Source organism: Cyanistes caeruleus, chromosome 19, assembly GCF_971803275.1.
Source record: "Cyanistes caeruleus chromosome 19, bCyaCae1.hap1.1, whole genome shotgun sequence".
Classification (NCBI taxonomy): Eukaryota; Metazoa; Chordata; class Aves; order Passeriformes; family Paridae; genus Cyanistes; species Cyanistes caeruleus.
In genome coordinates this window covers 2,130,159-2,157,515 of record NC_141719.1, presented here as the reverse complement: position 1 = coordinate 2,157,515, position 27,357 = coordinate 2,130,159, and the positions used below count along the sequence as shown (strand labels likewise).

The window sequence follows — 27,357 nt, the reverse complement described above, 5'->3', positions numbered from 1 at the left end:
AGACGGGGCACAGCACTCCAAAGAGACTTTTATAGACTCTGGTATGCAGATGCTTTGGATGTTTCCTTTTCCTTCTGTCAAAATATATTTTGGCAAACCATCTTTGGCAAAATATTGCCTGGCAAACTTAACTAATGGCATAATTGTCATTTGACCTGATATATTTAGAAATGTTTTGCATCTTACCATTCCTGTGGATACATTTCCTATAAATAGTTTGACAGGGCTATTAATATTGGAATCTGGACTAGTCAAGGCACTTAAAAAGCTTGGGTGTATGATTTATTGCTTCTTCTATGGTCTTCACAGGTAACTTAATCTTTGATCCAGATGGGATTCTTTGGCATTTCTGTACTTTTGCAAATGTGAAAGGGAAATAATGTAATGTATCTTTTACATGTGGTCCTGTGAACTTAGAGCTTGCCTTCACATCATTAGAAAAGGCAGTTCTACAAAAGACAAATTATTATTAAAACTATTTCAGTGATTCATTATATATTATAATAAAAAGGGGGAAACCAGATGTATTGTGGGACAGGAATATCAGCTAGAGAAGAATCCAACAGGGAGCAAGGTCAAATACAGTTTCAAGTTTGGTCATGCAGTTTGTGCCTTCAGTGTGAAATGTGACTCCTTAGCTATAAAAGCAATTGAATATGTATGTGAATAAATCCTCACTTGGTATTTTGAAGAAATAAAAAAAATTCAGAATGTGCATACTAGAGGAATGTTCACTATTGTCACAGACAGTCATAAGTGATATAACAGAAAATTCTTCATAGTTTCAAACAAACAAAATATTCTTAATATCTCAGGCCTGAAAAAAATAGAAAATTATACAGCTTTTGCAAGTAATTTTAGGTTGCAAAGAAGTTGATGCTTCTGCTACAGAGCTGATACAGAAGAAATGTATAAAAATATTAATAGGAAAAATATTAATATAAAAATTATTTCTGTTTCTCAAAATTTATTAAAGATTTTATAAGGGTTTAGAGAGCCTAAGAGGCAAAAGTTATCTAGACTATGAAATACTTTCAACCCTCAGTAGACATACAGTCAATAATATACATATAAATGAAACTTCCTTTCATCTGACATAAACATGAAGTGCTAACATGCCTTAAAGAGCTCAGGCTCATGTTGCTAATATTTATTTGCCTGTAGTCGATGTATACCAAGCAATGCTCTCAACCATGTCAGGCCTTCACTACTTACAGCTCCAAAGAAATTCACAACCCCTCTGCCCAAACACAATTCTACCCACATTCACACACACAGCTTTGGTCTGGGACCCGATACATCCTCAGTCCAAAATCACAAATATCTTGCACTCTTACAAATTCATACAGATCCAACAAGAGCTCTCAACATGGTGCTGCCTGTTTTGGAGCAGCATTGCTGTAGGCAATACCCTGAGAAAGGGGGAATTTGACAGTAGTTCTGGAGAATGAGTGGTCAAGTTCTAGGAAAAAGGGCACTGTCACTTGAGCTGCTTTAAATACTGTCAGTTCTGAATGTGTTCCTCTCCTGGTCACTGGCATTTTGATTATTAAAAGATTATATTCAGTGGGTAAAGCCCAGTGAAGAGCAGAGGGGCAAGGTCAGTAAATGTGATCCAAGGAGATATCCAACATCAAGCACTGATGCGGGCATGGAAACCTTGTTCCAAGGAGGAGCATGCAACTTTCTGGAGTTCACAATCAGAGCTCAGCCCTGGGCTCCCCGTGCAGGGAAACACCCTCTGCCCTGAACAGGAGGAGCTCAGAAACAACCTGTGTAAAACAGTGACTGCAGGGGGGCATCAGAAGTCCTGAGTCTGCGCAGTCTCTGACTTCCACAGGCACAGAACTTAGAGGACAAATCACAGAATGGTTTGGGCTGGAAGGAGCCTTAGAAGAATCATCTAGTGCCACACCACTGCTGTGGGCAGGAATATCTTTGAATAGATTAGGTTGCTCCAAGCCCCACTCGATCTCAGCTTGGACACTTCCATTGATGGGACATTTCCATATTCTGGGGTGAGTCTGTTGCTCTGTCTCACTGGCCTCTTCTTAAAAAGTGTCACTTTTATATCCAACTAGAATCTACCCTTTTAAATTTAAAACTTTTTTCCTTGTCCTGTGGCCACAGGCCTAGGTAAAAAGTCTTTTCTCCCTCTTATGAGCTGCCTTTATATATTGAAAACCTGCAATATGGTCTTCTCAGAGCCTTCTTACCTCCACGCAGAGCAGCCACAACTAAGTAAGCCTTTCTTCATAGCAGAGGCATTCCAGGACTTGGTTCTCTTTTTGTGGCTCTTCTCTGCATCTGCTCCACCCGGTGTATTTTCCTTTTTTTCTGGGAGGTCCCAGAGATGAATACAGCACTACAGATGGAGTCTCATGACAGCTCTTTAACTGGATGACATTCCTTCCCACTGGTGTAACAACTGAACAATCCAGCTTAATGATTTATCAGTAGATTGAACACAGCACACATAACTCTTCACTTTCATTCTATCTCTGCCTGGTAGAGCAGTAGAGAAGTAAGAAGGTAAGCATCCTTCTTACTTACTTACTTACTTACTTCTTATCCCATGGTTTCATCACATCTATAAAGCCTTTGTTGGGATACCTTGCTGAAAGTTTTTGGAAATCCCAGTCAATTATATCCACTGTATCTCAAAGTTCTGTGTGTTTTTTCATATATAAAGGCTGACTGTAATTTAACAGACTACTCCTTTTGGAAGGACATAAACCACCTGTCCTTAGTTCCCCATACCAGTTCTTTCCCTGGAGGTGTTACATATGCTTGGTCCAGTGCTCCCTGGGAACTCAGAATCTGCAGCTGCAACAGTGTACTCTGCCCTAGGAGGCAGGACCTGGAACTGAGCATGGTAACTTTCTCCCCCTGCACTCAAGTCTTCATTGTCAGTTTATGTGGATCTCTCCTCAGGCTCAGAATCTGCCATGTGATTGTCCATCTTCTTTACTGCTTCTTTTGCACACTGAACGGAAAATCATTAGTCTAGAGAGAAAATGACAGCTACTAATGAAGTGTTTTCCTTTCACTGCTGGACTGCTGCAATCTGTCTCTTCCCTGCTCACTGTCTGCTCTGATCTCTCTTGTCATAGGTTTGTGAAAGAAGCTCCTGGTGAGGGTTTTGAGTTTCTACAACACCAGTAAGGAAAACACCATATCAAACAGCTGGTCTTTCTCATTAAGAAAGAAAAATTCCCCAAGACAGTTTTAGAAAGTAGTGTGACAGAAACTCAGCTGTTGTAGACACTGACCTAATTTATGGAAACTAAAGGAATTCTCACAGAACTGTCATCAACCTCCTCCAGCAGAAATTGAGGGGATGTGATATTCTTCATGCTCTTCTAATTAAATTCAAGAAGAAAAAATAGTGGAGACTAAAGACTATCTTCTGTCAGCTTCAGAAAAAAACATGAACTCTTTTGGTTATTAGCACTCTATAAATCACTCTCAGAGGCCAGCAAAAGGAGTATCTCACACCTGAAAACTGCAAGCTGGAAAGTGCTGAGGTGCCGAAAGGGTGAATATAATATAAGATATTGTCTGGGGTATACCAGTAGGAAGAACTTGCAGGGGGCACAATCAGGAATTATTGTCCTTGATTTCTCTCCATGTAATGGTGTTTTTCTATTCACACCTTACTCACTAAGAAAGAAAGAAGGGATAGGTAGTCAGGAACTAGATGACAAAAAGTCGCCTTGTGACATAGGTACACACAGATTATAAGATAAAACCGTGCAAAACTGAACCAAAATTGGTACTAAAGATCTAACCAATAAAAGCAGAAAGAAAAGAAAAGTACTGCTCATGGTATGCACACAAACAAATCTATGGGATTTATTCTCTAGACATTAAAACAGTTAAAAACAAAAATAGAAGAGAGAAGAGAGTGATAGAGGGTTCACATTTTGTGCAGCCCTCAGGTCACTTTGCTGCCTTGTGACATCCTCACTCTTCCTCTTCTATCTTCTTGCCATGAATGTCCCGGCTCTTGGCTCGGAGCTTGTTGACCTGTGACTCTGCAATGTCAGCCCGCTCCTCGGCTTCCTCCAGCTCGTGCTGGATCTTGCGGAACTTGGAGAGGTTCACATTGGACAGCTCCTCCTGGGAGGGAAGAGGGAGTCAGGGCTCAGGAGCACAGGACAAGGGTTTCACTCCTGCTGCAAGTCAGCCTTATGGGGCTGCAACTCTCCATCCCCCTCCCACCAATGCTCACACACCAGCCTCACACAGAGCTCCTCATCCTCCCATTTTCAGGACTCGACTGGGACAAGCTTCACCAGGACTATGTCACACGTGAGAAGCAATTTCACCCCTTTCATTCACCCCTTTCACCCCTATAATTTCTGGAGTTACTCTCCAACTTCTTTCTGCCCAATTGTCAGTGTGACTTAGTGGCCTGGGAAGACCCTGAAGTCTTCTGCAGCTGATTACTAGCAGAGATTCAGGAACTTGTCAGTCAGTGGGTGTGGCCCTGGGTGTGTTTATTCCGGCCTCCTGTGTGAAACAGGCTGCACCACTTCCCTTAATGAACATTCCTAAGACAATTGTGACTTGGGAGTTTCCTTCATAGCCCTCTCCTGGTATTCACCTTCATTCAATGTGTGTTGTGCCCCAATGGAATGTGGCCTTTGCCCATCCTCCAAGCAATACTTACAGCCTCCTCAGCTTGTCTCTTGTAGGATTTCACTTTCATTTGCAGCTTGTCCACCAGATCCTGCAGCCTCAGGACATTCTTCCTGTCTTCCTCAGACTAGAGTGTTTGGCAAACAGGAAAGAGAGTCAATTCTTGATTCTGCATCACGTGAAGTTAACAATTCCCCTTGGGGATGGTGTGTGTAAAACGTGCCTTGCTGTGAGAAAACCGTGTGAGAGCAGGATCCCTCCTCCCTTACCTGGTAGGTCAGTTCCTTCACCCTCCGCTCGTACTTGCGCACGCCCTTCACGGCTTCAGCGCTGCGCTTCTGCTCAGCATCAACCTCCCCTTCCAGCTCCCGCACCTGCAAGGACAAACCCATCCCTGCAGCTTCCCTGACAATGTCTCTGCAAGGACACGCTCACTCAGGTACAACCCCAGCCCTACACACCCTGGCCTCCAGCTTCTGGATCTGCTTCTTCCCTCCCTTCAGTGCCAGCTGCTCAGCCTCTTCCAGACGGTGCTGCAGGTCCTTCACTGTCTGGTCCAGGTTCTTCTTCATCCTCTCCAGGTGGGCACTGGTGTCCTGCTCCTTCTTCAGCTCTTCTGCCATCATGGCCGCCTGATCAGAGCAAAGGGTCAAAGCCATTTTGGGGCTGGACATATCTGGAGGAGACTACATTCATCATTGGCAATGCCAGGAGTGCCCAACTCACATCTGTGATGGCCTTCTTGGCCTTCTCCTCAGCATTGCGGGCTTCCTGGATGGTATCCTCCATTTCACTCTGGATCTGGGAAATGTCTGTTTCCAGCTTCTTCTTGGTGTTGATCAAGCTGGTGTTCTGTGCAACAGGAAAAACAGGATTCCTACTGTCAGGAAAATTTCCCTCATATCAAGGCCCAAAAATGCAGGTAGAGTTTAGGAAAGTCTTTAGTGCAAGAGATTTCTGTAGCACCAGAGCAGTAAACCAGATCTTGAGGGCTGGCTGGAGGGGACATATTGCAGCACACTTCTTCAAATGTTTACACAGCAATCACTTACAAGATGAATAACAATTTAATTCTTTGTCATCATTTGTGAATGGGAATAATTTCCAGCAGAGCCTGACCTGGGTGTGGAGGAGCTGGGCACGTTCAGTGGCATCCAGAAGCTCCTGCTCAGCCAGCTTCCTCGAGCGCTCCGTCTGCTCCAGGGCTGCCCGGAGCTCCTCAACTTCAGCCTGCAGCAGGTTTGCTCTGCGCTCCACCATGGCCACCTGCTCCTTCAGGTCATCCTGTGTCCTGAGAGCATCATCCAGGTGCAGCTGAGTGTCCTGAAAGAGACCACAGAAATTACCAGGCATCAGTTCTGTGGCAAAAATCTCAGAGAACTAATTTCTCTTTCTGTAGCTTTCCTGAACAAACCTTCAGCACTCCCTGTGTGTTTCTCAGGTTCTTCTGTGCCTCTGCAGCCACACGGTTGGCATGGCTCAGCTGGATCTCCATTTCATTCAGGTCTCCCTCCATCTTCTTCTTCAGCCTCAGGGCTTCATTCCTGCTCCTGATCTCAGCATCTAGAGTGCTCTGCATGGAGTCCACAATTCTGAGGTGGTTCCTCTTCAGCTGGTCAATCTCCTCATCTTTCTCTGCTATCTTCCTGTCAATCTCAGACTTCACTTGGTTGAGCTCAAGCTGCAGGCGCAGGATCTTCCCCTCCTCATGTTCCAGGGAGGCCTGCACAATTCAGCATGAAGAGTGTCTTACTTTCTAAGTAATCTTTTTTACACTTCCACGTGAAAGGTAGGATTGCTTCCCTGCTGTCTCTTCAAACAACTACATCCATGATTGATTAGCCTTGTATGTACCTCAGCTTCCTCCAGGGAGGCTTGCAGTTCAGATTTCTCCTGCTCAATCTGCTTCTTCACTTTCTCCAGCTCATGAATCGCCTTCCCTCCCTCCGCAATCTGCTCGGTGAGGTCAGAAATCTCCTCTGTGGGAACAAAGATCAATGGCATGGTCAGGCACAGGGCAGAATGGGAAGGATCCTGTCCCACCAAGGTGACAGGCACCTCTGCAGATCTGCAGGCACAGACCCATGAACAATGGTGGTCATGGCTGATGGTGAGAAAGGCCAGTGAGGGGAGCAGAGGGCCAGGGACTTACGCTGCAAGTTCTTGTTCTCCCGCTTCATTGTTTCCAGGTGGTCCAAGGACTCCTCATAGGCATTCTTCATCTTGAACAGCTCCGTGCTCAGAGAGCGCGACTCCTTCTGCGAGGCCTCCAGCTCAGCCTGTGTTTCCTCATACTTCTGCTTCCATTCTGCCAGGATCTGAAGAGAAACGGGGTGTGAGTCGGGCTGTGGCCATCACAGGGGCATGCTCTGGCCAGGAGTGCTGGTGCTGGAGGCCAAAAGACCTTGTCAAAGTTCTTCTGCTTCTTATCCAGAGCAGCACAGGCAGCATTGGATCTCTCCACATCAATCATCAGGTCCTCCACTTCATTCTGCAGCCTCTGCTTTGTCTTTTCCAGGGAGGCACATTTGGCGTTGACAGCCTCAACATGTTCCTCTGCATCCTGCAGACGCTGGGCCAGCTTCTTCCTGGGAGGATAGAAGCACAGTGCCACGTTACAGCTTGGAAAGGAGTCAGTTCTACAACCTCATAAGAAGGCAGTTTGTCACATTGAGGGTTTTGAGCCAAGCACTTTTCACACATACAAAAGGATCTATTCTTTGCTGTATCCAGTCACCTGTGGAGGATTATGCTTGTCTTAGCACTTCTAAAGCCTGTTTTCTCTTTAAATTTACACTTTTTTCTCCCTCTCTCTGTCCCCGTTTTTAACAAAGACAGTATATTGTTGCCTTTGTCTCACTCTTGTCTGAACCCACTCTCAGAGATGCCAATTTCCCTTGACCAGTTTCCATCTTCTCCCATCATTTTTCATCCTGCATCCCACGTACTTGGCCTCCTCGAGCTCCTCCGTGCGCTGAATGGCGTCTGTCTCGTATTTGGTTCTCCACTGAGCCACCTCGCTGTTGGCCTTGGACATGGCTCTCTGCAGCTCCCCCTTGGCCTCCTGCTCCTCCTCATATTGTTCCCGGAGCAAGTCACAGTCGTGGCGAGCGGACTGCAGGGCGTGGGCCAGGGCATTCTTGGCCTGTGGGGACATTGGTTTTGGTAACCTGAATACTTATCTTGAAATGTCTCTTGACTGTGAACTTGACAGTTAAAACGGAATGAAAGTCTAATTGGGCAAATGCAGAGCTTGGAGCTGAGGAGACCCTCATGGACACATTCTGGAGCATCACAATGCATTAGTGACAGCTCCTCTGGGGACTATAATCTGCTGTTTGTGTAAATTTGTGGTTGAATGGTGTCTTAGAGAGGGTTATCAGAATCTCCTGGAAGAATCTCATGTGGATGACTTCTCCCAGCACATTAAGCATCCTGCTTCCTTCCTCTCTAGTTGAAGAGTGGGGGATTGTGCATTAGAGCTGTTCCCTCCAACCCTACTTGTGTTTGGCGATAGAACTCTGAAGCAGTCAAATGTCAGACAGGATTTTCCAGATGCTTTTGGGGGTGATAGAAGCTGTGGACATTAGGGCACTTCCAGACCTTGATTTCTTCCTCTAGATGTCTCTTGAGTTCCTCAATCTGTTGGGTAAATCCTTGCTTGCCCCTAGACAGCTGAGAAATCAGAGCATCTTTCTCCTCCACCTGGCGGGAATATTCACCTGGCAAGGGAAAGGGAAAAAAGGATGCACTCTGTTCCTCTTATGACACCTTCTGCCGGTAAAGCCACATAACCAGGAATGGCCTGGAGAGCTTATACCAGCTGCCACCTTGCACCCTCTTTCTTGCTCAGGGCATGCAGGTCCTGACATTGAACTTAGGGGATGAGGATATCTCACCTGACTCTGTCTGCAGACGAGCTCTTTGCGTATTGAGGTCGTTGATCATACGCTGATTCTGCTCCTCCTTTGTTTTAAGCTCACTCAGCTGATCTTCCAGTGTGCGGCACATCTTCTCCAGGTTGGCCTAGAGAGGAAATACAGGAAGGGAAAAGACATGATGGTCTGCACTCTGCCTTATTGTCACAGTGGGGATTTTGTTTCTGGGAATGTGTCTGGAAGAGGCAGCTTTTGTGCCCCACTTTGTCCCTGTGAGCATTTTCTCCTGCAGTTCCATACCTTGGCTTTGGAGACAGACTCCATATTACTGGCCAAGTCATCAATCTCCATCTTCAGCTCACTCTTCTCCTTCTCCAGCTTCTGCTTCACACGTTGCAGGTTGTCGATCTGCTCCCCCAGCTCAGCGGTGCTGTCCGCGTGCTTCTTGCGCAGGGCGGCAGCCGTGGCTTCGTGCTGCAGCGTGGCCTCTTCCAGGTCCCGCCGCATCTTCTGGAACTCTGCCTCACGCTTCTTGTTCATCTCCACCTGAGCTGCTGTGGCCCCTCCTGCTTCCTCCAGGCGCTCACTGATCTCCTCCAGCTCCCTGGACAGGTCAGCCCGATGCTTCTCTGCTTTAGCGCGAGAGGTTCGCTCTGCCTCAATTTCCTCCTCCAGCTCCTCAATGCGCGCCTGCAGAACAGGAGGGACCCTTCACACCCGTGCCCTCCTCCTGCCTGTGCTGAGCCTGAGCAAGGGAGGGGAAGAAACAGAGACTTGCCTGCAGCTCCTTGATTTTCTTCTGAAATTGCATGCCCAGAGCTTGTTCATCCTCAATCTTGCTCTGGATCTGGCTGATTTCAAAGTCTTTCCTTTGGACCAAAATGAACCATATTAGAGCTCAAAGGAAGAAGACAAGTGGTCCAGCCCAGCACTCAGAAGCCCCAGAGCCACACTTACTTCTTCAGTTTCTCATCCAGCTGCTGCTTATCATTCTCCAAATCCATGATGCTGTCCTGGGCCAGCTTCAGGTCTCCTTCCAGTTTCCTCTTTGCTCTCTCCAGGTCCATGCGCAGTTTCTTCTCTTGCTCCAGGGACCCTTCCAGCTAAACACAACAAGACCTTCAGTGCTCTACCAGCCAGCTCAGGCTCCATACCTGTCCTGTTCCTGCTCTGTGTCTGGGTGCTTACATCATCCACTTGCTGTTCCAGCTTGGTCTTGGCTTTGGTCAGAGTATTGACTTTGTCCTCCTCTACCTGCAGGTCATCCAGGGTCTGCTGATGGGCCTCTTGGAGGGCTTTCTTCTCTTTGGTCAGCTTGGCGATGGTCTCATCCAGGCCTGCCATCTCCTCAGTCAGGTTTTTCACCTTTAAGAAGAAGGGAACAAATATAAATAAAGGGAACAGATATAGAAGTTCTGTGATAGCACAGGGCTCTTTTCCGTGACTGTGATTGACGGGTTCTACCTCATACCTTGTTTTCGGTGGCGTGTTTTTCCTTCTCCACCTTGGCCAGTGTTAGCTCAAGGTCATCAATATCTTTCTTCAGCTCTGAACATTCATCCTCCAGTTTCCTCTTCTTGGCTGTCAGCTCAGCATTAATTTCCTCCTCATCCTCTGCTCTTTCAGTCACCTCCTTAATTTTGGCTTCCAGCTGTATTTTGGTTTTGATGAGCTGGTCACACCTTTCCTCAGCATCAGCCAAGCTGTCTGCTTCCTGGTGGGGAGACGGAATTTTGTGGGTTCTAATGTTTTGAACTTTCTCTGCTCTGAATCTTTTATCACTGGGTAGCATCTGAACCTCATCTTCAATTTCAGCAATAGATGGATTTTGGGTGGTTTCTAGTGGGAAATCTTGTCATTTTGAATCAATATTTATTTCAAAGTTTTTGTGTCACTTAAATATGTCTCCCAGGGTGAATAGCTATGAGAATGCCTCATGCAGCCAGAACAGAATGGAACAGGGGTTACTTCAATTTCTAATTTCAGCAGGAACAAATGGTTGGAGTATATTTCTCATGGAAAAATATGCAATAACTTCTTCTGTTTAACTGACTAGTTAACTTCCTAGTATTTGAGCAATTGAAGATTCATGAGAATACATCAATGGAAAAAGATCTGTTTCCTTTGGTGAAACTGCATTTTCCTTATTGAGTTTGGAGGAAAAGTGGGTCCTTCCCTGGTTTGTCTTTACTGTGTTAGACAAAAGCACTGCTTTGAAAGTTGAGATATTTCCCTTCCAGCTTCAAGTTCTCAGCTGTTCAATACACATTGGATGGTATCATCCTTTTTCCAGGGAAAAATGAACAGTGATACTCACTGCCTGCACTTGGAGCTGCAGGTCATTTTTCTCCTGCACCAAGGCCACCATTTTCTCCTCCAACTCCTTCCGCTTTGCCTCAGACTTTGCAAGCTCTTCCTTGGTTTTCTCAAACTCTTCCTTCATGTTGGCCATTTCCTTCTCAGACTCTGCACTCTTCAGCAAGGGCTTGATCTTGAAGAACAGCTTCATCCATGGCCAGTGTTTGACATTCATGAATGAACGAACGTTGTACTGGATGCAGAAGATGGACTCTCTGAAAACAAATCCACGTGGTTATTAAATATCCTGTGTTTGGTGAATTTTGACTCAATTAGCCAACTACCCTTAGAACACAACAAATGAGTGAGAAGTATCTACCTCCTTTCCACCATTCTCTGGTACTCCACTCTCATCAGGAAGCCTCTGCACCTGGCTTGTATCATGGTCATAATCTCTGCCAGTTTCTCATCTCTCATCTCCTCCAGGACACCTATTAGTCCGGCTTTGAAGAACACCTTGAGAAAGACAAGATTGTTGTACATCAGTGCTGAGTAGTGCATTACTTTGGCACACTGTATTTAAATACAAAACTCCATTCTACCTTGGTGTGACCAAATCTGTACTGGGTGTGGTCAACATCAATGGACCCAAGAAGCTTCTCTGAAGCCTTCTTGTTGTCCATGAACTGTCCCTCTGGGATAGCACTGGCATTAAGTACTCTGTATCTGTAGGAGAAAGTAGAACATTTTGAAATCAACTGTTCTGAAACCATCACAGTGATTGAACCCCACAGCCTACTCAGCAACAGCTGAATAATATCATATATTAGAGACTGCATTCTTTCAAGATAGCACATGTCTTCAAAGACATTGCAAGAGAGTGCGAGAACTTTTCATAGCATTAACCAGAGACAAAGTGAATCCTCACAATCAGCATGAAATAATTCATCAATTCAGAGCAAAATATGACAGTGTAAAATGTAAAGATTGTTATAATGATCAGGCTCTTCACCTTGGTCTGAATGGTCAGAGAGATGCAGAGCTCTCACCTCTGTTTGAAGTCAGCATAGAGGACTCTGCTGGGGAAGCCTTTCCTGCAAATCCTGATCCCTTCCAGCACGCCGTTACAGCGCAGCTGGTGCAGCACCAACTCGTGCTCCATGGCACCTGACAAAGATCACCATTAGTGACTACCCTGCTGTTTGACACTCAGGAGAAGAGCTTCTGCTGCTCAAGCTTTCCTCCTCTTGGTTTGTCTTACCAGGTGTTTTAGTTTCATTTGGGATGATGCACCGTACAAAATGGGGGTGAGTGCTTCTCAAGTTGGCCATCAGCTTGTTCAAATTCTCCTGTGAGATTACAAGGAAAAGTTCAGGTTTAATATAGTAAGAACCCCATGCTTATCTATGATGTGCGTATAAAAACTTAGCCTTTCTGCATCTTGAATTGTAGGAAATGCTTGATTATGTTGGTGAATAAAAATGAAACAGGGTCTTAGGGAATTACAGGGTTGTCGGACGGCAATTTCACTGACCTCCTATGTTGTTTCAGTGGGTATTTAAATGACGAAATGAATTCTGTTCTTACCCTGAAAAGAGCTGAGACAGTCTGGAAAGAAGAACCCTTCTTCTTGCCTCCCTTCTTGCCACCACCACCACCAGCATCTGAAAATAAAAAACAAAACAAAACAAAACAAGTTTAATAATATAGACAATATATATTGGTTACTACAGAATGCAAAGCCACTTTATATTTCTAGTCTTTGCTGATTTAACTCTGAGAAAAGTTTGTCCCACATTAAAAATACAATTTTCATAAAACTGACCTGCATCTGCTCCGCCATAATTCGCAAAGAGTAAAGCCAGGGTCTTAACAGATGATTTCTGGTACAGCCCAATGACAGTTTCATTCAGAGGGTCCTTGTTCTTCTCCAGCCAGCCAGTGATGTTGTAGTCCACTGTGCCAGCATAGTGCACCAGGGAGAAGTGAGCCTCAGCCTTGCCTTTGGCAGGCTTGGGCTTCTGGAAGTTGTTGGACTTGCCCAGGTGCTGGTCATAGAGCTTGTTCTTGAAAGAGGTGTCAGTTGCCTTGGGGAACATGCACTCCTCTTCCAGGATGGAGAAGATGCCCATGGGCTGGGAGAAATCACAAGTAACAAGGAAAGATTAGAATGGAAATGTTCAGTATTACTATGGATGGGGCGTTCACCTGCCTGGTCTAGAGGAAGGAGTCCTCCCACCATGGTCAGGGATTGGAACAAAATGTTCTTTATGGTCCCTTCCCACCCAAACCCTTCTGTCATTCTATGACACTGACAAGAAGCCTGTGCTATGATCATCAAAGGTTGGTTGTGCTGTTGGCGGCACCTCAGCCTGGATGAAAGCCTAGGTTCACCAGGAATTGTTCCAAATCAAGGGGTTTATTTCTGTTGTCCCTCGCCTCCCTGCAGCCTACCTTCATGGAACTGGTAGGAAGGACTGTCCAGTTCACATGAGAATTAGTGAAGAACTGGGAGAGCAATGGTAAAGAAAAAAATAATGGGGAAAACAAGGGGCTCCATAGTTTATGGAGGTCAGGTGACAGGAGATTTATTTCTCAATTTTTTCTGTAGACTTTGGATTTGAGCATTTGGAGAAGGAAGAAAAGGAGACTGAATCAGGTTTGGTTTTAGAAGTCTGTTGGTGGAAGTCTAGGCTACTTTTCTATGTTTGAAGACCTGATGATTCAGACTGATGACACACATGTGCATTTCTCCATTTCTCTTTCCCAGGCTAAACTAAAATTCAGTGCAAAATATTTTCCTTAACTGATGCTACATGTCTGGCTGTGGATTCTTTCTGAGCTGACTGTCCCTCAGAATATTCACAGAATCCCAACAGCCATTTTATACTTGCATGGAAAAGGTACCTTCTCAATGAGCTCAATGCAGGCAGCCAGGTCCATGCCAAAGTCAATGAACTCCCATTCAATCCCCTCCTTCTTGTACTCCTCCTGCTCCAGCACGAACATGTGGTGGTTGAAGAACTGTTGCAGTTTCTCATTGGTGAAGTTGATGCACAGCTGCTCAAAGCTGTTGAACTGCCCAAAGCAAGGAAAGGTACACAGGTTCTCAAGGTGTGCCAAAACCCACAGGCATTTCCTGCCAGTCTCCTAAGGCTGTTTGAAGTTGAGACACCCGTCCCAACTCTACTGTACCAGCATGTGTTTCCTTAGGAGGCCTTCTACTCTAACCGTCACTGTTCTTGAAGGACATTTTAATTATTACTTTGCAAATCAAACCAAAAGTTACAATTCTTTTTCACTGTGCTACTCAACTGCAAGTCTTTGGTAAGCCCATGAGCTCCATGGTGTCAGCTCTCTGACCTCCTAGACAGTAGAAACTTCCTCAGTGTCCCACCCAACAATTTCTCAGGCCTCAGATCAAGAATCTGGACGTTTCTGTGTTCTGACACACAAGTCCTTGCATCATCACTGCATTCACAGCACAGGAAACGCTGTGTGAACTTGCCCAGACCAATACCCTTACAAGAGCATCCACCCCTTTGGCCCATAGCTGCGTGAGCCTTAGTCCTCTGTGTGCTTCTGAGTCCTCATGACCCCTCCTTGCCCATCACTTGATTGTGCTGTCAAATCCTTGCTCCTTACATCAAAGATCTCAAAGCCAGCAATGTCCAGGACACCAATGAAGTACTGCCTGGGCTGCTTCGTGTCCAGCTGTTGGTTGATACGAACAACCATCCACAGGAACATCTTCTCAAACATTGCCTTTGCCAGGGCACCCACTGAATTGTTCACCTAGAGCAGAGGAGACAGGACTGCAGTTACCTCTGAGAGACAAAGAGAAATGCCCACGTTGTCCTTCCAGCTGTGTATTTGCAACTGACAGATGTTACCTGTGTCACGTTTTGACCTTTGGTCACATATTCATTCCCAACCTTGACTCGGGGGTAACACAAGGCCTTGAGAAATTCAGCTGAGTTTAGGCCTGTTAGGTAGGCAGCCTTGTCAGCCACTAGAGGTGTGGAAAGAGAGAGAAAAGCATTCATTTATTGACAATCTCTAGAATCCAGGTGATGTAAACAATTCTGCTCTTCATGTTCTAGGAATGGAAGAACATTTCTCTCATCTCACACAGAAGGCCTGTGAAGGAATGCAAATTCTGGCCCCTACTGATGGTCTTCTTTGAAAGAAAGAACAAGTGTGGCTTGGATAGGAAGAGCTTAAACCTGAAATCTCCCAGAAGAACAACAACAGCCTCTAGCAAGACATAAGGCAAGGCACATTCTCTATCTGTGGGAAGCGAATTTCTGGGTAGCACAGCTTGCAGGAGTTCTTTCACCAAAAGTACAATTGCCCATTAGGGTGTCCTAGTTCTTGAAGGTTTTCAAGACACAGAGAGAGATATCCTGTGTTGAAACTGAAGTTCCTGCTTTCAAGGCAGCATGTTTTTGGGGAGGCACCATTGGATAGAATAATGGAACTTCCTATGACTAGGAAAGCACCTCTGCAGTTAGAGGGATCGTGGGAAAATTTGGATTCTCAATGTTTTATGTGGAGATGCAGGCAATTGCAGTGTGCCTCGGGAAGCTAACATATGGCCTCTGGAGGCAGAGAAGGGCTTGGCACAAATCAGCCCCTGAATTTGCTGATACCTTCAGTGCCATCAGGCTCTGCCTGCTCCTCTCGTTGCTTCTGCTTGAACTTCAGGTTCCCGTAGTGCATGACAGCCCCTGTCAGCTTGTAGATGGCTGTCTTTTCATCAGCAGTGAAGCCCAGGATGTCAATGGCACTCTGCAGTCAAAATAAGGAATTCAAAAAAGTGTCCTTAGCAGATCAGAGATGCCACCCTTGAGACATGCCCAGGAGATACCCTGTTGCTGTGTTACTCACATCTGTAGCCATGAGCTCCTCCTGGTCATCAATGCTGGGGACAGTGACCTCCCCTTGACTCACATAGTGGAAATCGTAAGGGTTGGTGGTAATGAGGAGCATGTCTGAAAGCAGGAAGAGGCAAGGCATCGGGTTACTTTTGCCAATCAGATGAGAGAGGGAACAGTTCCTCAGTGATCAGCCCCAAAAAGCCATAATGCTCCTTCCTACCAATTAGCTCTGGCTTCTTGTTGGACATGATCTGATAAAAGATGTGGTAGCTCCTTTCCGCCTTGAGCTGGAAAGTGACTCTGGACTTCTCCAGCAGGTCTGCCCAGGGAGGTAGAAAGAGTTAGGCACTTGTGGGAATGGACATGGAGATGGGAATTGGGGAAGGAATGGGAGCAGTCCAGGAGAATGTCTTACAAGTTTCAATGTCAGCAGAAGCCAGTTTGCCTGTGGCCCCAAAGTGGATTCTGATGAATTTACCCTGTTAAGCAAAAGCAGCAGCAGATCAGGCTGGATGTGTTCTGCTGACATCTCCTTTGCATGAAGAGCTGCTCAGGCACCATGTGTGTTGCCATGAGGGGCAGAGATTTTATGCAAATCAGGAACTCACAAAGCGTGAGGAGTTGTCGTTCCTCACGGTCTTGGCGTTTCCAAAGGCCTCCAGCAGTGGGTTGGCGCTGATGATTTGATCCTCAAGCGTCCCCTGCAGAGACATAAGAATTCAGTCACTGTCTTTAGCTGACAGGGCAATGAAGGCCATTCAGGCTGTTCTTCCTCACTCACCTGCATTTTGCCTGATGACTTGTCCTCCTTCTTCTTCTCTCCACTGGCTGCAATTGTTGCAAAGTACTGGATGACACGCTTTGTGTTCACAGTCTTCCCAGCACCGGATTCTCCGCTGCCCAAGCCAAGAGAGAAGCAGAGGGTGCGTGGTCAGGCAGGAGGTCCCCTGGCACCGGGCAGCCCCGCAGGGACCCGCGCAGGGGGTGTACGTACGTGATCAGGATGGACTGGTTCTCCCGATCTGTGAAAGAGGCAGAAAAGAAGCGATTATTATAAATGCAGTGGCAATAGGCAGCTAATTTCTTTCATATACCCTTATGCCTTCACTAATTTTGAATATTTTGATGTTCCCAGCTGCAGGTGGGAAGCTGGTATCTCAACCCCCCCAACTGTGTCTTGTGTAGCATACATTCACTTCTTTTTCTGGATAGTTCCTTCATGTCACACTTCATTTTGTTTATGAAAATTATTCCAACTAAGGATCAGTTTTGTAGAGTTACTGATTAAATGATCTGTCAGTAAGCTAAATTGCGCTGGATCATGTGCTTCTCATAAACTTCATTTCATAGGAACAACCACTCCTGATCAGGTCACAATACCCTCTAAATGGTTTTTATGTTGTTTTCCAATTGATTGTTGATGAAATAAAATTACTGAAATATCACAAACATGTAGTAACCTTTACCAGCATAGTCTACTCTATAATATTGAAATTTCAGTACTTCCAGAACTAGAATTAATGTATCTCTTTTCAGTAGCTTGAGCTGAGTTTGTTTCCCACAATTTTGTCTGTTTTCTTTCTTAACCCATGCTCACTATTTTTTGTGTTCTATTGTTATGCTCCATTTTTTAACCACATAATGATGAAGGAAAAAATATGATCCTGGTGTTGAGCTTGTTTCATTATATATTCTGTCTTTTCTCTTCTTCTTCTCTTTGCCATGCATAATTTTATAAAGCAATAAAAACCTTCTTTCTAGAGTTACCAACACAGCCTATCCTACCTTTGGGAAACCTTTTTATCTTCCTCTTGACCTGTTCCACTTTACTACATTCTTTTGTGAAGAAGGAAGCCTGAAAATGCATATGGCAGACCAGGTGCAGATACCCCTTGTATATAGTAATGCTTTCTGCTTTGGTCTCTATTTCTTGCTCAGTGATATCCAGGTTTCAGCTTTTTATTTTCCAGATTTATAATCCTTGAGACAAAATTTTGAAGCAGTATTAGAAGATACTTATAAAAGTTCTTGGCAATGAGGGTTTTTTCCCCCAGTGGCATTTGTTTTACACTCATATTCACAAAAAATTCTTGAAATTTCACTGAATAAGAACTTAATGTAATAAAGTCCCCCTGAAATTCTTTATTATTATACTTAATTTTTGCTGACTTTAAGAACTTTGTCAAATCAGAAATATTTTCATCACTTCCAGACTATTTTAAAAAATGTGAACAGTTGAAGGACCAGAACAAGCCCTTTTAAAGCCCTTTGAGGCCGTGCCATTCAGACAGTATTCAATCCAGCTCACTGTACACTTGTCCAGGCCTCACTCTTTGAGTTTGCCTATGAGGATATCATGAGAAACAGCATCAAAATCCTTGCTGAAATCCAGGTAGACAATATCCAGTGCTCTCTCCTCATGTCTCCATGCAATTGCCCCATTGTAGAAAGAAATCAGGTTGGTTAAGCATAATTTCCCTTTCGTTAATCTATGCTGACTACTCTTAATCAACCTCTTGTATTTTGCATTCTTAGAGATAGCCCAGGATTAGCCGTTCCAACACTCAGGTGAGGCTGACAGGCCTGTAGTTCCTTGGATCTTCTTTTTTGCCCTTTTTGAAGACTTATGATACTTGCTTTCTCCTAGTCCTCACACACATCTCCTGACTTCCATGGTCATTCCAAGGTGAATGAGAGAGGTCAAGACATGATGTCCTCCATTTCCCTCAGCACCTGCAGGTGCATCACATTAGGATGAAATTGTGGATATCAGGTTAGACTAAATGGTCTCTAACATGATCCTCTCCAACCAAAGGGAAGTCTTCATTATTTCCAATGACAAGAGAGCATGCACCCTCACAACACCATTAAGTTGAACTACTTTGCCTTGAAAAGACTTTTTCTCCTTTGTGAGTGTTTACAGATAAGTGATTGTAAAGAAAATCAAGCACTCACCAGTCAGCATGAACTGATAGGCATTGTCAGAGATGGAGAAGATGTGTGGAGGGGCCTCCTGGCGCTTCTTGCCTCGGTAGGCCAACACCACCTCGGGGTTGTACACCGGCAGCCACTTGTAGGGGTTGACAGTGACGCAGAAGAGACCCGAGTAGGTCTGTGAGGAAGGGACACAGCACGTTGGCTTCCCCTCAGCCTGGCCCAGCACTTGCTGAGGCTGCCCAAAGGAAGCTGCTGCTGCCACTTACGTAGATCATCCAGGCTGCGTAACGCTCTTTGAGGTTGTACAGCACGGCGGGTTCGTGGAGGTGGGTCATCATGGCCATGTCCTCGATCTTGTCATACTTGGGAGGGTTCATGGAGAAGATTTGATCTTCCTTCACCGTCAGGGTCTGCCAAGGAAATAAAAGATCCTCATATATCAGCTAAGAACTCAGTGAGGGAAGCAAATGTTGTCCTTCATCCTTGTTTTTGACTCACCTCTCCCCCTTCAGTCTTGACAGTGACTTTGCCTGATTCCCTGCTTTCTATTTTGCCTTTCACAAAGGATTCCTTTGGATGAACCACGAAGACAGATGTCTTGGCATCAAAAGGTTTGTTCTGGGCCTCAATTCTCTCCTTTTCTGATTTTCGGAGGTAAGGAGCTGCCTCCCCAAAACAAGCTAACTCAGCATCTCCAGAGGCCATGTCTGCACTTTACTTAAGGCACATCAGCAAAGAGCCCTGTGGGAGAAAAGAAATCTAACATGAATAGATCACTAATGTAGCTTACTTGCAAGGACAGCTTTTCTAATTAGAAAATTTAAAATTGAGCACTTACTAGAAGTGCTAAAACTACCAAAGTTGCCTTCTTTGTGCTAATGATTTAAATTCATGAGAGAAAGATATTGTTTCATCCTTAAATAATATATAATAACCTTGTAAAAATTTCTTTTATTTGTATCTTATGGTACTGTACAGATTTTACTTTGGCTTTATGGATTGTAGTGTCATATTTGAGAATATGAAGTATGCTAAAAAACATTTTTATTCTACCATAAAATTAAGAAAACCAAAAAAATAGAATAGATACTATAGCCTTAAAAGCTGATGGAAAAACTTAGCTGGAAACCAGTTTCAAAGGAAAAAAAATATATGCATAATATGCAATAATAGGGATACCTAATAGCTAGATCCTCTGCACTTACCTTGAAAGTTTTCTAGTAGACGGGGCAGAGCACAGCAAAGACACTTTTATAGAGTCTGTTTGGCAGATGCTCTGGATTCTTCCCCTTTCTTCGGTCAGATCATTTTTTGGCAAACATTCTTTGGCAAGGCATTGTCTGGCAAACTGAACTAAGGGCAAAATTGTCATTTGATTTAATAAGATATATTTAGAAATGTTTTATATCTTACCAATGCTGTGAATGTATTGACTATAAATAATTTGTCTAGAGACATAAGGACAGAAGTTCAGTTAGTCGAGGCACTTGGAAAATTTGGATGTAGGACCAGTGAAGTATACTGCTGCATTTCCAATGGTTTCCTCGTGTACTCAAGGCAGATTTTTATTGCATGAACGTGGTGTTACTCTCATACATCCTCAGTCCAGCATTTCCATCACATCACAAATATCACTGTCACTGGAGCTCCTTTAAATGTGCTCTTTTCCTGGTCAGTGGCATTTTGATTGTGAAAAGAGCTCAGTGGGTAAAGCCCAGTGAAGAGCAGAGGGGCAAGGTCAGTAAATGTGATCCAAGGAGATATCCAACATCAAGCACTGATGCGGGCATGGAAACCTTGTTCCAAGGAGGAGCATGCAACTTTCTGGAGTTCTAAACCAGAGCTCAGCCCTGGACTCCCTGTGCAGGGCAGGGGGAAGCTGGTGGAAACACCCTCTGCCCTGAACAGGAGGAGCTCAGAAACAACCTGTGTAAAACAGTGACTGCAGGGGGGCATCAGAAGTCCTGAGTCTGCACAGTCTCTGACTTCCACAGGCACAGAACTTAGAGGACAAATCACAGAATGGTTTGGGCTGGAAGGGGCCTTAGAAGAATCACCTAGTGCCACACCACTGCTGTGGGCAGGAATATCTTTGAATAGATTAGGTTGCTCAAATCCCCATTTGACCTAAGCTCGCACACTTCCAACAATTCCAGGGACATTCCCTTATTCTGGGGCCTGAGTCTCACTGGCCTCTTCTTAAAAAGTGACACTCTTATATCCAACCAGAATCTATCTTCTGTCCAGTACGCTGACTGCAACACATGGCTTGGTGTCCTTGTTCAGCAAGTCCTCCAAACTTGCTGACAGTGCCCTGAATCCCACTGTCCATGTTCTTGACAAATGTGTTAAATAATGCTGGATTCAAAACAACTCACCAGGGACACAACTTGTTACTGGTCTCCACCTGAATTTCAAGCCACAACTGAAATTGACCACAACTCTTTGTGTTTGATCATCCAGCCAATGTACCATAGCATATTTTCCAGAAGGATCTTCTCTGTGATCTTGCCATGCAGAGAGGTGAAGCTGACCAGCCTGTAGTTTCCTGGATCTTTCTTTTGCCCCTTTTTAAAAATGGAGGTTTTTCAGTCAGTGGAACTTTATCAGACAGCCGTGACTTGGGATGTGTGATGGATAGTGGCTTAGCCACTTCATCTGCAGCTCCCTCAGGATCCAGGGATGCATCTCATCAGGGGAACTCCCACATCTCTCATTCCTTGACTATTCCTTCCAAATATTTTATAGCTGTCAGTCACAGCACATGTTAATCACGCAGTCCATCCCAACAAGTTTCTATGGTAGCAATCAGGCCATAGTGCCTGTCTGGGCTGTAGCTACCAGCTCCTTCTGTCTGTTTGCCACAGTGCTGCTCTGAGAGAGAAGCACTTCATCTGGGCTATCAGCCACAACCCCTTGTTAGAGAAGTTTGCCCTAACTCCCTTAAGGCAATCCACAGGTTTGGTGATAAATTCATTCCCAGCTTTGACTCAAGGATAGCATAGGGTCAAAGCAGGTCTTCTGAGTACAGACCCATCAGGTTGGCTGCCTTGTCAGCAACTGAAACACAAGTGAAACAAAGGAAGACTTGATCATTGGACAAGGATTGGAGTTTGGGGTGGGTGTGGGTGTAAAATGCCATTAATGACAAAAATTCTTGATTGTAAACCTTTTAATCTAGTGTCACAACAAACATTGAATACAGAAAAACTATGAAAGTCAATATTGGTATTTTTCTGAACATGGTTATCAGTAAGAAAACTTTCCTTGGATATTTTAACTAAATTTATAAACCAAATTACTTATTTTAATAATTTTCACTTTAAAAATTCATTACAATGACTTCTTAGTCATGATATAAGAAAGCTCATATTCCAAGGGCCATGGTCTGTACTGCCATTAGGAGGAGTCTAATTATGACAGAGCCAACTGTAGAGCCTATGTATGAAGCTAGAGAGACTTTGTCTTCTAAAAACCTTGTCAAAACCTTGCATATCAAACGGTAAAATGCATGAAATTATCCCATCAAAAAGCAAGAGAGGCCAGAGGTCAGACAATTGGTTTCATGTATACTAAGGGAAATATTTTGTTTTCACATTTTGAACTAATAGCTTTTCTCCTGTCTGGAAAAAACAAAGTATTTCTCAAAACTGATTTCTTTGTTAAAGTTGCTAAGGATTTTCTGTGCCATGTGGCAAAAACCTGCAACCCATTTTAACTAAATCCAAGGTGATTTTACTGAAAATAGAAAGGCAGAAACCTATTGTAGCTCACACTCCCTCATGGACAATGTATCAACTCTTGAAATACAGCTCATGTATAGAGCACTTGAGGTGATTTCCAGAATCTTCAGATAAATATTGATGGATATAAAGATATTATAATGATAAATATAAAGGTATATTATATTTAAAAGATATTAAATTATGTTTCCCTGAAAGATGAGATATAAAAGACAATCTGCACATCTCTAATAATGAAAAATTAGTTGAAAATTACTGTGGTTTTTACATGTACCATATGTGCCTTCTGATTTTAACAGCTAGAAATCACAGCATCCTCATGTCTGTAAAAATAAGGAAGTGTTTTGCTTTGAGCAAAAAGATTATGATTTATAGAGTTCAGACAGAGAAGGTATGTAGGAACTCTTACTTGAGACAATGAAAGAAGAGTGGGGGATGTCTGATGCTTCTCCTAGGGTGACAGCTGGGGGTTCTCTCCCCTCACATTTGGAACTGCCAATCTTTACTTTTCAAGTAAAATGACAAAGCCAGTCTACTCAGCAGAGCACTTTTGGCTTTTTTCTTTTTTCTGTTGTGCTGTGCAGGATGTGGACCCAGCCTTGCAACAGGCAAGAGTGAGGCACATGGCAACTATTTGGCTGCTAGTCCTTAGGAAAGGGTGTACTGAAAGCCGCAGCAATGCCTTAATGCTAAAAGAAAAATTAAATAGATCCTGCCCAGCACTGTCTCCCAGTTCTGCTACTGTCACTGCAGGGCTGGACTCTGCTGCAGCTGAGAGTTAAGCACAACACACTCAGAAACAGGAGAGGGATAGTGAGTTCAGACCCTGGATACAGAATATCCTGCTCAGCAATGTGGGGTGGGCAAGGTATTGCAGTGCTGACATTTCCCATGAAGAAGAAACTGAAGCCTGCTGAAAATAGAACTATCTTGAGAAAGACATCAAGCAGCTGCCTCACTGTCTGCCAGACCTTAGGATATGACTTCTTCTGCCTCAGACTGTGTGGGAGCAGGCACAGAGAGAGAATACTTAGCAACAAGTAAAAGTATGTACAGACACAGATTTCCAGCTTATGGCCTGGCAAAAAAATCTCACAGTTTTTAAATTTGCACTGTAAGCTGGAGACTAGAGTTCATAACATTCCAGTGTAGAAGACTTTTCACAGCCTGGAAGAGTGATATTTTCTTCATTACTTTTATCCGTGTTTCAATACTTTTATCAATGAGTTCCTTCCATGATCCTTGTTCTGGTGTCAGAACCTATTGCCAAAAACAAACCTAGGAAAATAGTGATCAGATCTTCATATAATTCTCATCCATTCTGTTTTGAAGCTTGAAAAAACTGGTTGAAAATGAGCACTGCTGACTTCTCACATTTGGCAAAGACGGCCTTTTAATCTTGTGTAGGTTGAATCTTATTATGAACAGATTGCCCTGTGGTAGCCAGCAGAGTCCACTATAGTAGAAAATAAACTGTGAGGTCCCATTTCCTCTTTCATTCTAGTGCAACAGTGAATTTATGTTCAATTTATAATTTTTATATGCTCATCAACTATCTCTTGCAGTCTCATTGGTTTCTACATTTTCATTAGTTTCCTGGTACAGTCTGAAATTTCAGACATGTGTTCAGCATGTTTGTTTATCCAGTAGGACATTGACTCAGTGGGAAGTAGATGAAGAAGTACTCATTTATAGATTCATAAAGAAACCTTCATGTTAGGTAACATCATGCCTCACTGAGATTATGATGCAGGAGCTTTGAGTTCAGAAACTTTTCCTGAAGATTGGTTGCTATGACATTTATTTCCAATTGACTGTTTCTTTGGAGGATAATTCATTCAAGTCAATAAGCATCAGTAGATTCCAATGTAACACTGATTATACTTGTATGATGAACATATCCCCTGATCTAGGCCTTGTGAGGTTTTACTGCTTACAGAATGGCATGGCATGGCATGGATGCAATAGAGATTCAGGGGGATAACAAGATGCACTGCAGAGTAAAATGGGGTCTTGATAAGTAATTACTACCACCACTAGATGAAGATTAAAAGCATGACTCCAAGTTACTTACTTATTTCCCTAACAACATAAAGCTCACAGGATAAAGCAAACAACTCCTGCTAGTGAGCCCTGGGAGGGTGGACAGAGCTCAGAGCTGCTCAGCTTCTGCTCCAGTAGGAAACCTCCTGCTGTGGGTCGAGGGCCTGAAGAGCAGGCTCAGGAGCCTACACAGACAGAGGTGTCTCCTGGTGCCTGGGGACAGGTCATTGCAGCTCCTCCTCATGTGATTGGGGTCCCTGATGCCCTGATGGGGAACTGGGAGGTGCTCAGGGCCATGGGAGGGACCAGGAATGGGCAGGATCTGCATGGATGTGCTGGTTCTCTGGGAGACTATGGCCCACATAAAGTCAGCCCAGACTCAGCTGGCAGAGCAGAGGAGCAGCGTGTGTGAGCCTGTCCCACCCTGTACCTGGGCAGGGGCTCATGTACAATGCAAGGGACACATCTCCAGGGACATGCTGAGGTCAGGTTGGTGAGGGGAGAATGAGAGCACTCATCACTGGGGAAACTGAGAAAGGGTAATGCAGGATAGGGGATGTAAAGAGAGAAGGAACAGGCAGTGAGAGAAGATGCAATAATGTGCATTGTAAATGAGAAGTTGATGCAACAAAAGTTTTGCTGGAATGGAAAGAGTTTGAGCTCTGCTGTAACTCCTATAGGAATTCAGGCAACAAACTCACTACAAATCATTCATTTTAGAATAGAGTGTTCTTTCAATGCTAACACTTTTCAACACTTCTTTTTCAATCTCAAAGAGAAAAAATCTCCAGAGGAGTTTCATACTTTGGAGATAAAAATCAAGAATTTTGTTGAAATGCTTTTAATTAATTCTCTCCCTTCTCATTTTAGAAATAGTTTAGTTTCAGTATACTGAACCAAGAAAACAAAATTAATCCAAATAGTACACCTGGAACACATATACATACTTATTGTTGCCAAAATAGGTTACTATCACATAGATTTGGAAAATACACAGGGTTACTGGAATAATTAATCTTCTAATGAGAAGCCTTTAGCTGTAGGAATGAAATTATCAACATGCAAGAAAAGACATCTCATATACGGACTTGATCCAAAATGCAAAGATAAGCATCTGAGTTTCTTGTTAAAAATGGAAGATGTTCAGCATTTTTTACTGCTTCATGTTAGTTTTACATTAATCTAGAAGGAAAATTTCCAATGGGATTGGCAGCTTGCAAATGCAATGGGATTTGCAGCTTGCAAATGCTATTCTCTGCTATGCTGTTAATATTTATAAAACATGCCAGGAGGGACCTTTTTGCCTTTGGATCCTTAATGACTGATAAGGAATGTGTAGCCTCATACTGAAGATCCCTGGGTAAAATAACACCTCTCAGGAATGCTGGCATGAGACAAGGAGAAATGCCACAACATTAATTCTCTGGTGCAAGCTTCTCACTGTGACACTTTTGCTAAGATGTGGCTGAACACTGGATCCTGGAGATGGTAAGAAAGTACTTCACATTAAAAGTTCTTATTCTATTGAAAGATAGGTGTTGTGTTGAACTGAATGAAATATATTGAGTACTTTCTCTGGTTATGGCATATTCAATCTGGGTTATTTTTTACCTGGGTAAGATGAATCCTTCAGAGACTTGAGCTATCATTATAGATGAGCAGTCCTAAAATGGATGGACAGAAAAACAGTTGTGGATTATGTCTAGCAAAAAAACAGTGATGAACCTAACAAAGAAGAGATTAAGTAACCTAGTGAGGTACTCTGGGCCAGTTAGTGGCTTGGCCATTGCAAGAACAGAACATGAGTGAGCTGACCTTTGAGCCTGTGCTGAACAGCCTTGTTTCTCAGGGTAACTGAATGGACTGAGATGGCTTTGTGATCTTCTGATCCTGCTCCTTCCTTTGGAGACTAATTTCTACAGTGCTTGATACAGTTATTATTTGACCTCACAGCAGGGAAAATATATGTGACTTCTGAAATTTCAACAGTATATTTTTAACCTAAGGATGTCTTTATTTCGCTTGGTGAGACCTAAGTGTTGGCCCACTGAGGAAAAGTAAGTGTTGCAAATAAAAGTGAAGAGGGAGGGCAAAGCCAGCTAGAGATTAGTGATAGTTAACTCACAGAATTTTTAGACTTAATGATAAACTGCTTTCTGTGTGCGTGAGATTTCTATGGTTACTCAAATTCTTCTCATCTTCACAGCATTTGTCACAGAAAGAAATCTGAGCAGCAGGTTCTGGATGAGGAGGTGACATTAAGGATGCCCTTTCCATCACATGCCAAAGCAGCTGAAAATCTTCCATTACCAAACAGGTGAGTGAGGTGGACAGGCTCTGATGGCAGTGGAAGAAGGGAAAGGCAAAAGGAGCTGGATAATGGCATGGAAGGAGAAGAAAGGAGAACAGCATTATGAAATAAAATTAGCTTGATTAATTGGCTTGTTTCTCTGTTGACTGTACCTGCAAAGGAAGCAGTGAGGCTACACTATACATTTGCTTAAATTTGCACAACTAGCTTTTTTTCCTCTAAGTGAATGTTGTGATTACTTAGAAAATGTTTATCATCTTTCTTCATGGAACAAGAAGGACATCAGAACTTTAAAACCAAATTGTACAAGGCATTTTCAAGTGCAGAAAAAGATTGCAGTATTGATACCAGATGTTTTGTATTGGTAATTTCCATATTTATTATTTACATTGGAAGAAGAGGGTTCACAAAATTTGCTTTCAGTTTTGAGAGGATACACATTAAGAATAGTAAAACTTGGGTTTCTTGTGGGTGTTCTACATGTGTCCCAATAATATAATATGGACCTTCAATAAAGCTGTGCTGTAATTCCCAGAAGAACATGTAGGACTAGAATAATCTATCTAAAGATGGCTTTAGGAAGAGCACACTGTGTTTGAAATTATTAGTTTAGACTGAAAATT

General features: G+C 43.7%; 1 protein-coding gene and 1 long non-coding RNA gene across 3 annotated transcripts in view; one reads left to right on the top strand and one right to left on the bottom strand.

The window, feature by feature from the left end:
- Positions 1 to 3,831: 3,831 nt before the first annotated feature.
- The window catches only part of LOC111945453 (myosin heavy chain, skeletal muscle, adult-like), a 25,444-nt gene continuing 1,918 nt past the window's right edge, over positions 3,832 to 27,357 (bottom strand). Inside the window, exons 2-40 of one of the 2 annotated variants that reach the window (XM_086857378.1) lie at positions 19,843 to 21,697; positions 19,136 to 19,396; positions 18,904 to 19,047; positions 18,656 to 18,812; positions 16,695 to 16,722; positions 16,482 to 16,596; positions 16,309 to 16,401; positions 16,116 to 16,179; positions 15,921 to 16,019; positions 15,711 to 15,814; positions 15,473 to 15,611; positions 14,714 to 14,832; positions 14,466 to 14,615; positions 13,728 to 13,898; positions 12,646 to 12,955; positions 12,408 to 12,484; positions 12,082 to 12,169; positions 11,870 to 11,987; positions 11,423 to 11,546; positions 11,200 to 11,336; positions 10,840 to 11,095; positions 9,994 to 10,236; positions 9,711 to 9,887; positions 9,480 to 9,625; positions 9,301 to 9,391; positions 8,823 to 9,212; positions 8,544 to 8,670; positions 8,248 to 8,366; positions 7,593 to 7,789; positions 7,049 to 7,232; positions 6,797 to 6,962; positions 6,499 to 6,623; positions 6,059 to 6,367; positions 5,764 to 5,967; positions 5,371 to 5,496; positions 5,106 to 5,276; positions 4,914 to 5,018; positions 4,676 to 4,771; positions 3,832 to 4,122 (exon numbers count right to left, since the gene is read on the bottom strand). In XM_086857378.1, the coding sequence (XP_086713504.1) occupies positions 3,967 to 4,122; positions 4,676 to 4,771; positions 4,914 to 5,018; positions 5,106 to 5,276; positions 5,371 to 5,496; positions 5,764 to 5,967; positions 6,059 to 6,367; positions 6,499 to 6,623; positions 6,797 to 6,962; positions 7,049 to 7,232; positions 7,593 to 7,789; positions 8,248 to 8,366; positions 8,544 to 8,670; positions 8,823 to 9,212; positions 9,301 to 9,391; positions 9,480 to 9,625; positions 9,711 to 9,887; positions 9,994 to 10,236; positions 10,840 to 11,095; positions 11,200 to 11,336; positions 11,423 to 11,546; positions 11,870 to 11,987; positions 12,082 to 12,169; positions 12,408 to 12,484; positions 12,646 to 12,955; positions 13,728 to 13,898; positions 14,466 to 14,615; positions 14,714 to 14,832; positions 15,473 to 15,611; positions 15,711 to 15,814; positions 15,921 to 16,019; positions 16,116 to 16,179; positions 16,309 to 16,401; positions 16,482 to 16,596; positions 16,695 to 16,722; positions 18,656 to 18,812; positions 18,904 to 19,047; positions 19,136 to 19,342 (5,832 nt within the window). In that variant the 5' untranslated portion in view covers positions 19,343 to 19,396; positions 19,843 to 21,697 and the 3' untranslated portion in view covers positions 3,832 to 3,966. Of the gene's footprint in view, positions 4,123 to 4,675; positions 4,772 to 4,913; positions 5,019 to 5,105; positions 5,277 to 5,370; positions 5,497 to 5,763; positions 5,968 to 6,058; positions 6,368 to 6,498; positions 6,624 to 6,796; positions 6,963 to 7,048; positions 7,233 to 7,592; positions 7,790 to 8,247; positions 8,367 to 8,543; positions 8,671 to 8,822; positions 9,213 to 9,300; positions 9,392 to 9,479; positions 9,626 to 9,710; positions 9,888 to 9,993; positions 10,237 to 10,839; positions 11,096 to 11,199; positions 11,337 to 11,422; positions 11,547 to 11,869; positions 11,988 to 12,081; positions 12,170 to 12,407; positions 12,485 to 12,645; positions 12,956 to 13,727; positions 13,899 to 14,465; positions 14,616 to 14,713; positions 14,833 to 15,472; positions 15,612 to 15,710; positions 15,815 to 15,920; positions 16,020 to 16,115; positions 16,180 to 16,308; positions 16,402 to 16,481; positions 16,597 to 16,694; positions 16,723 to 18,655; positions 18,813 to 18,903; positions 19,048 to 19,135; positions 19,397 to 19,842; positions 21,698 to 27,357 lie in introns of those variants that run through there. The other variant, XM_086857379.1, reaches the window with a different exon arrangement.
- LOC147649784 (uncharacterized) overlaps positions 25,786 to 27,357 on the top strand; it is a 15,635-nt gene continuing 14,063 nt past the window's right edge. The window contains exons 1-2 of the long non-coding RNA XR_015278036.1: positions 25,786 to 25,911; positions 26,630 to 26,740. This is a non-coding gene — a long non-coding RNA (uncharacterized LOC147649784). The remainder of the gene's footprint in view (positions 25,912 to 26,629; positions 26,741 to 27,357) is intronic.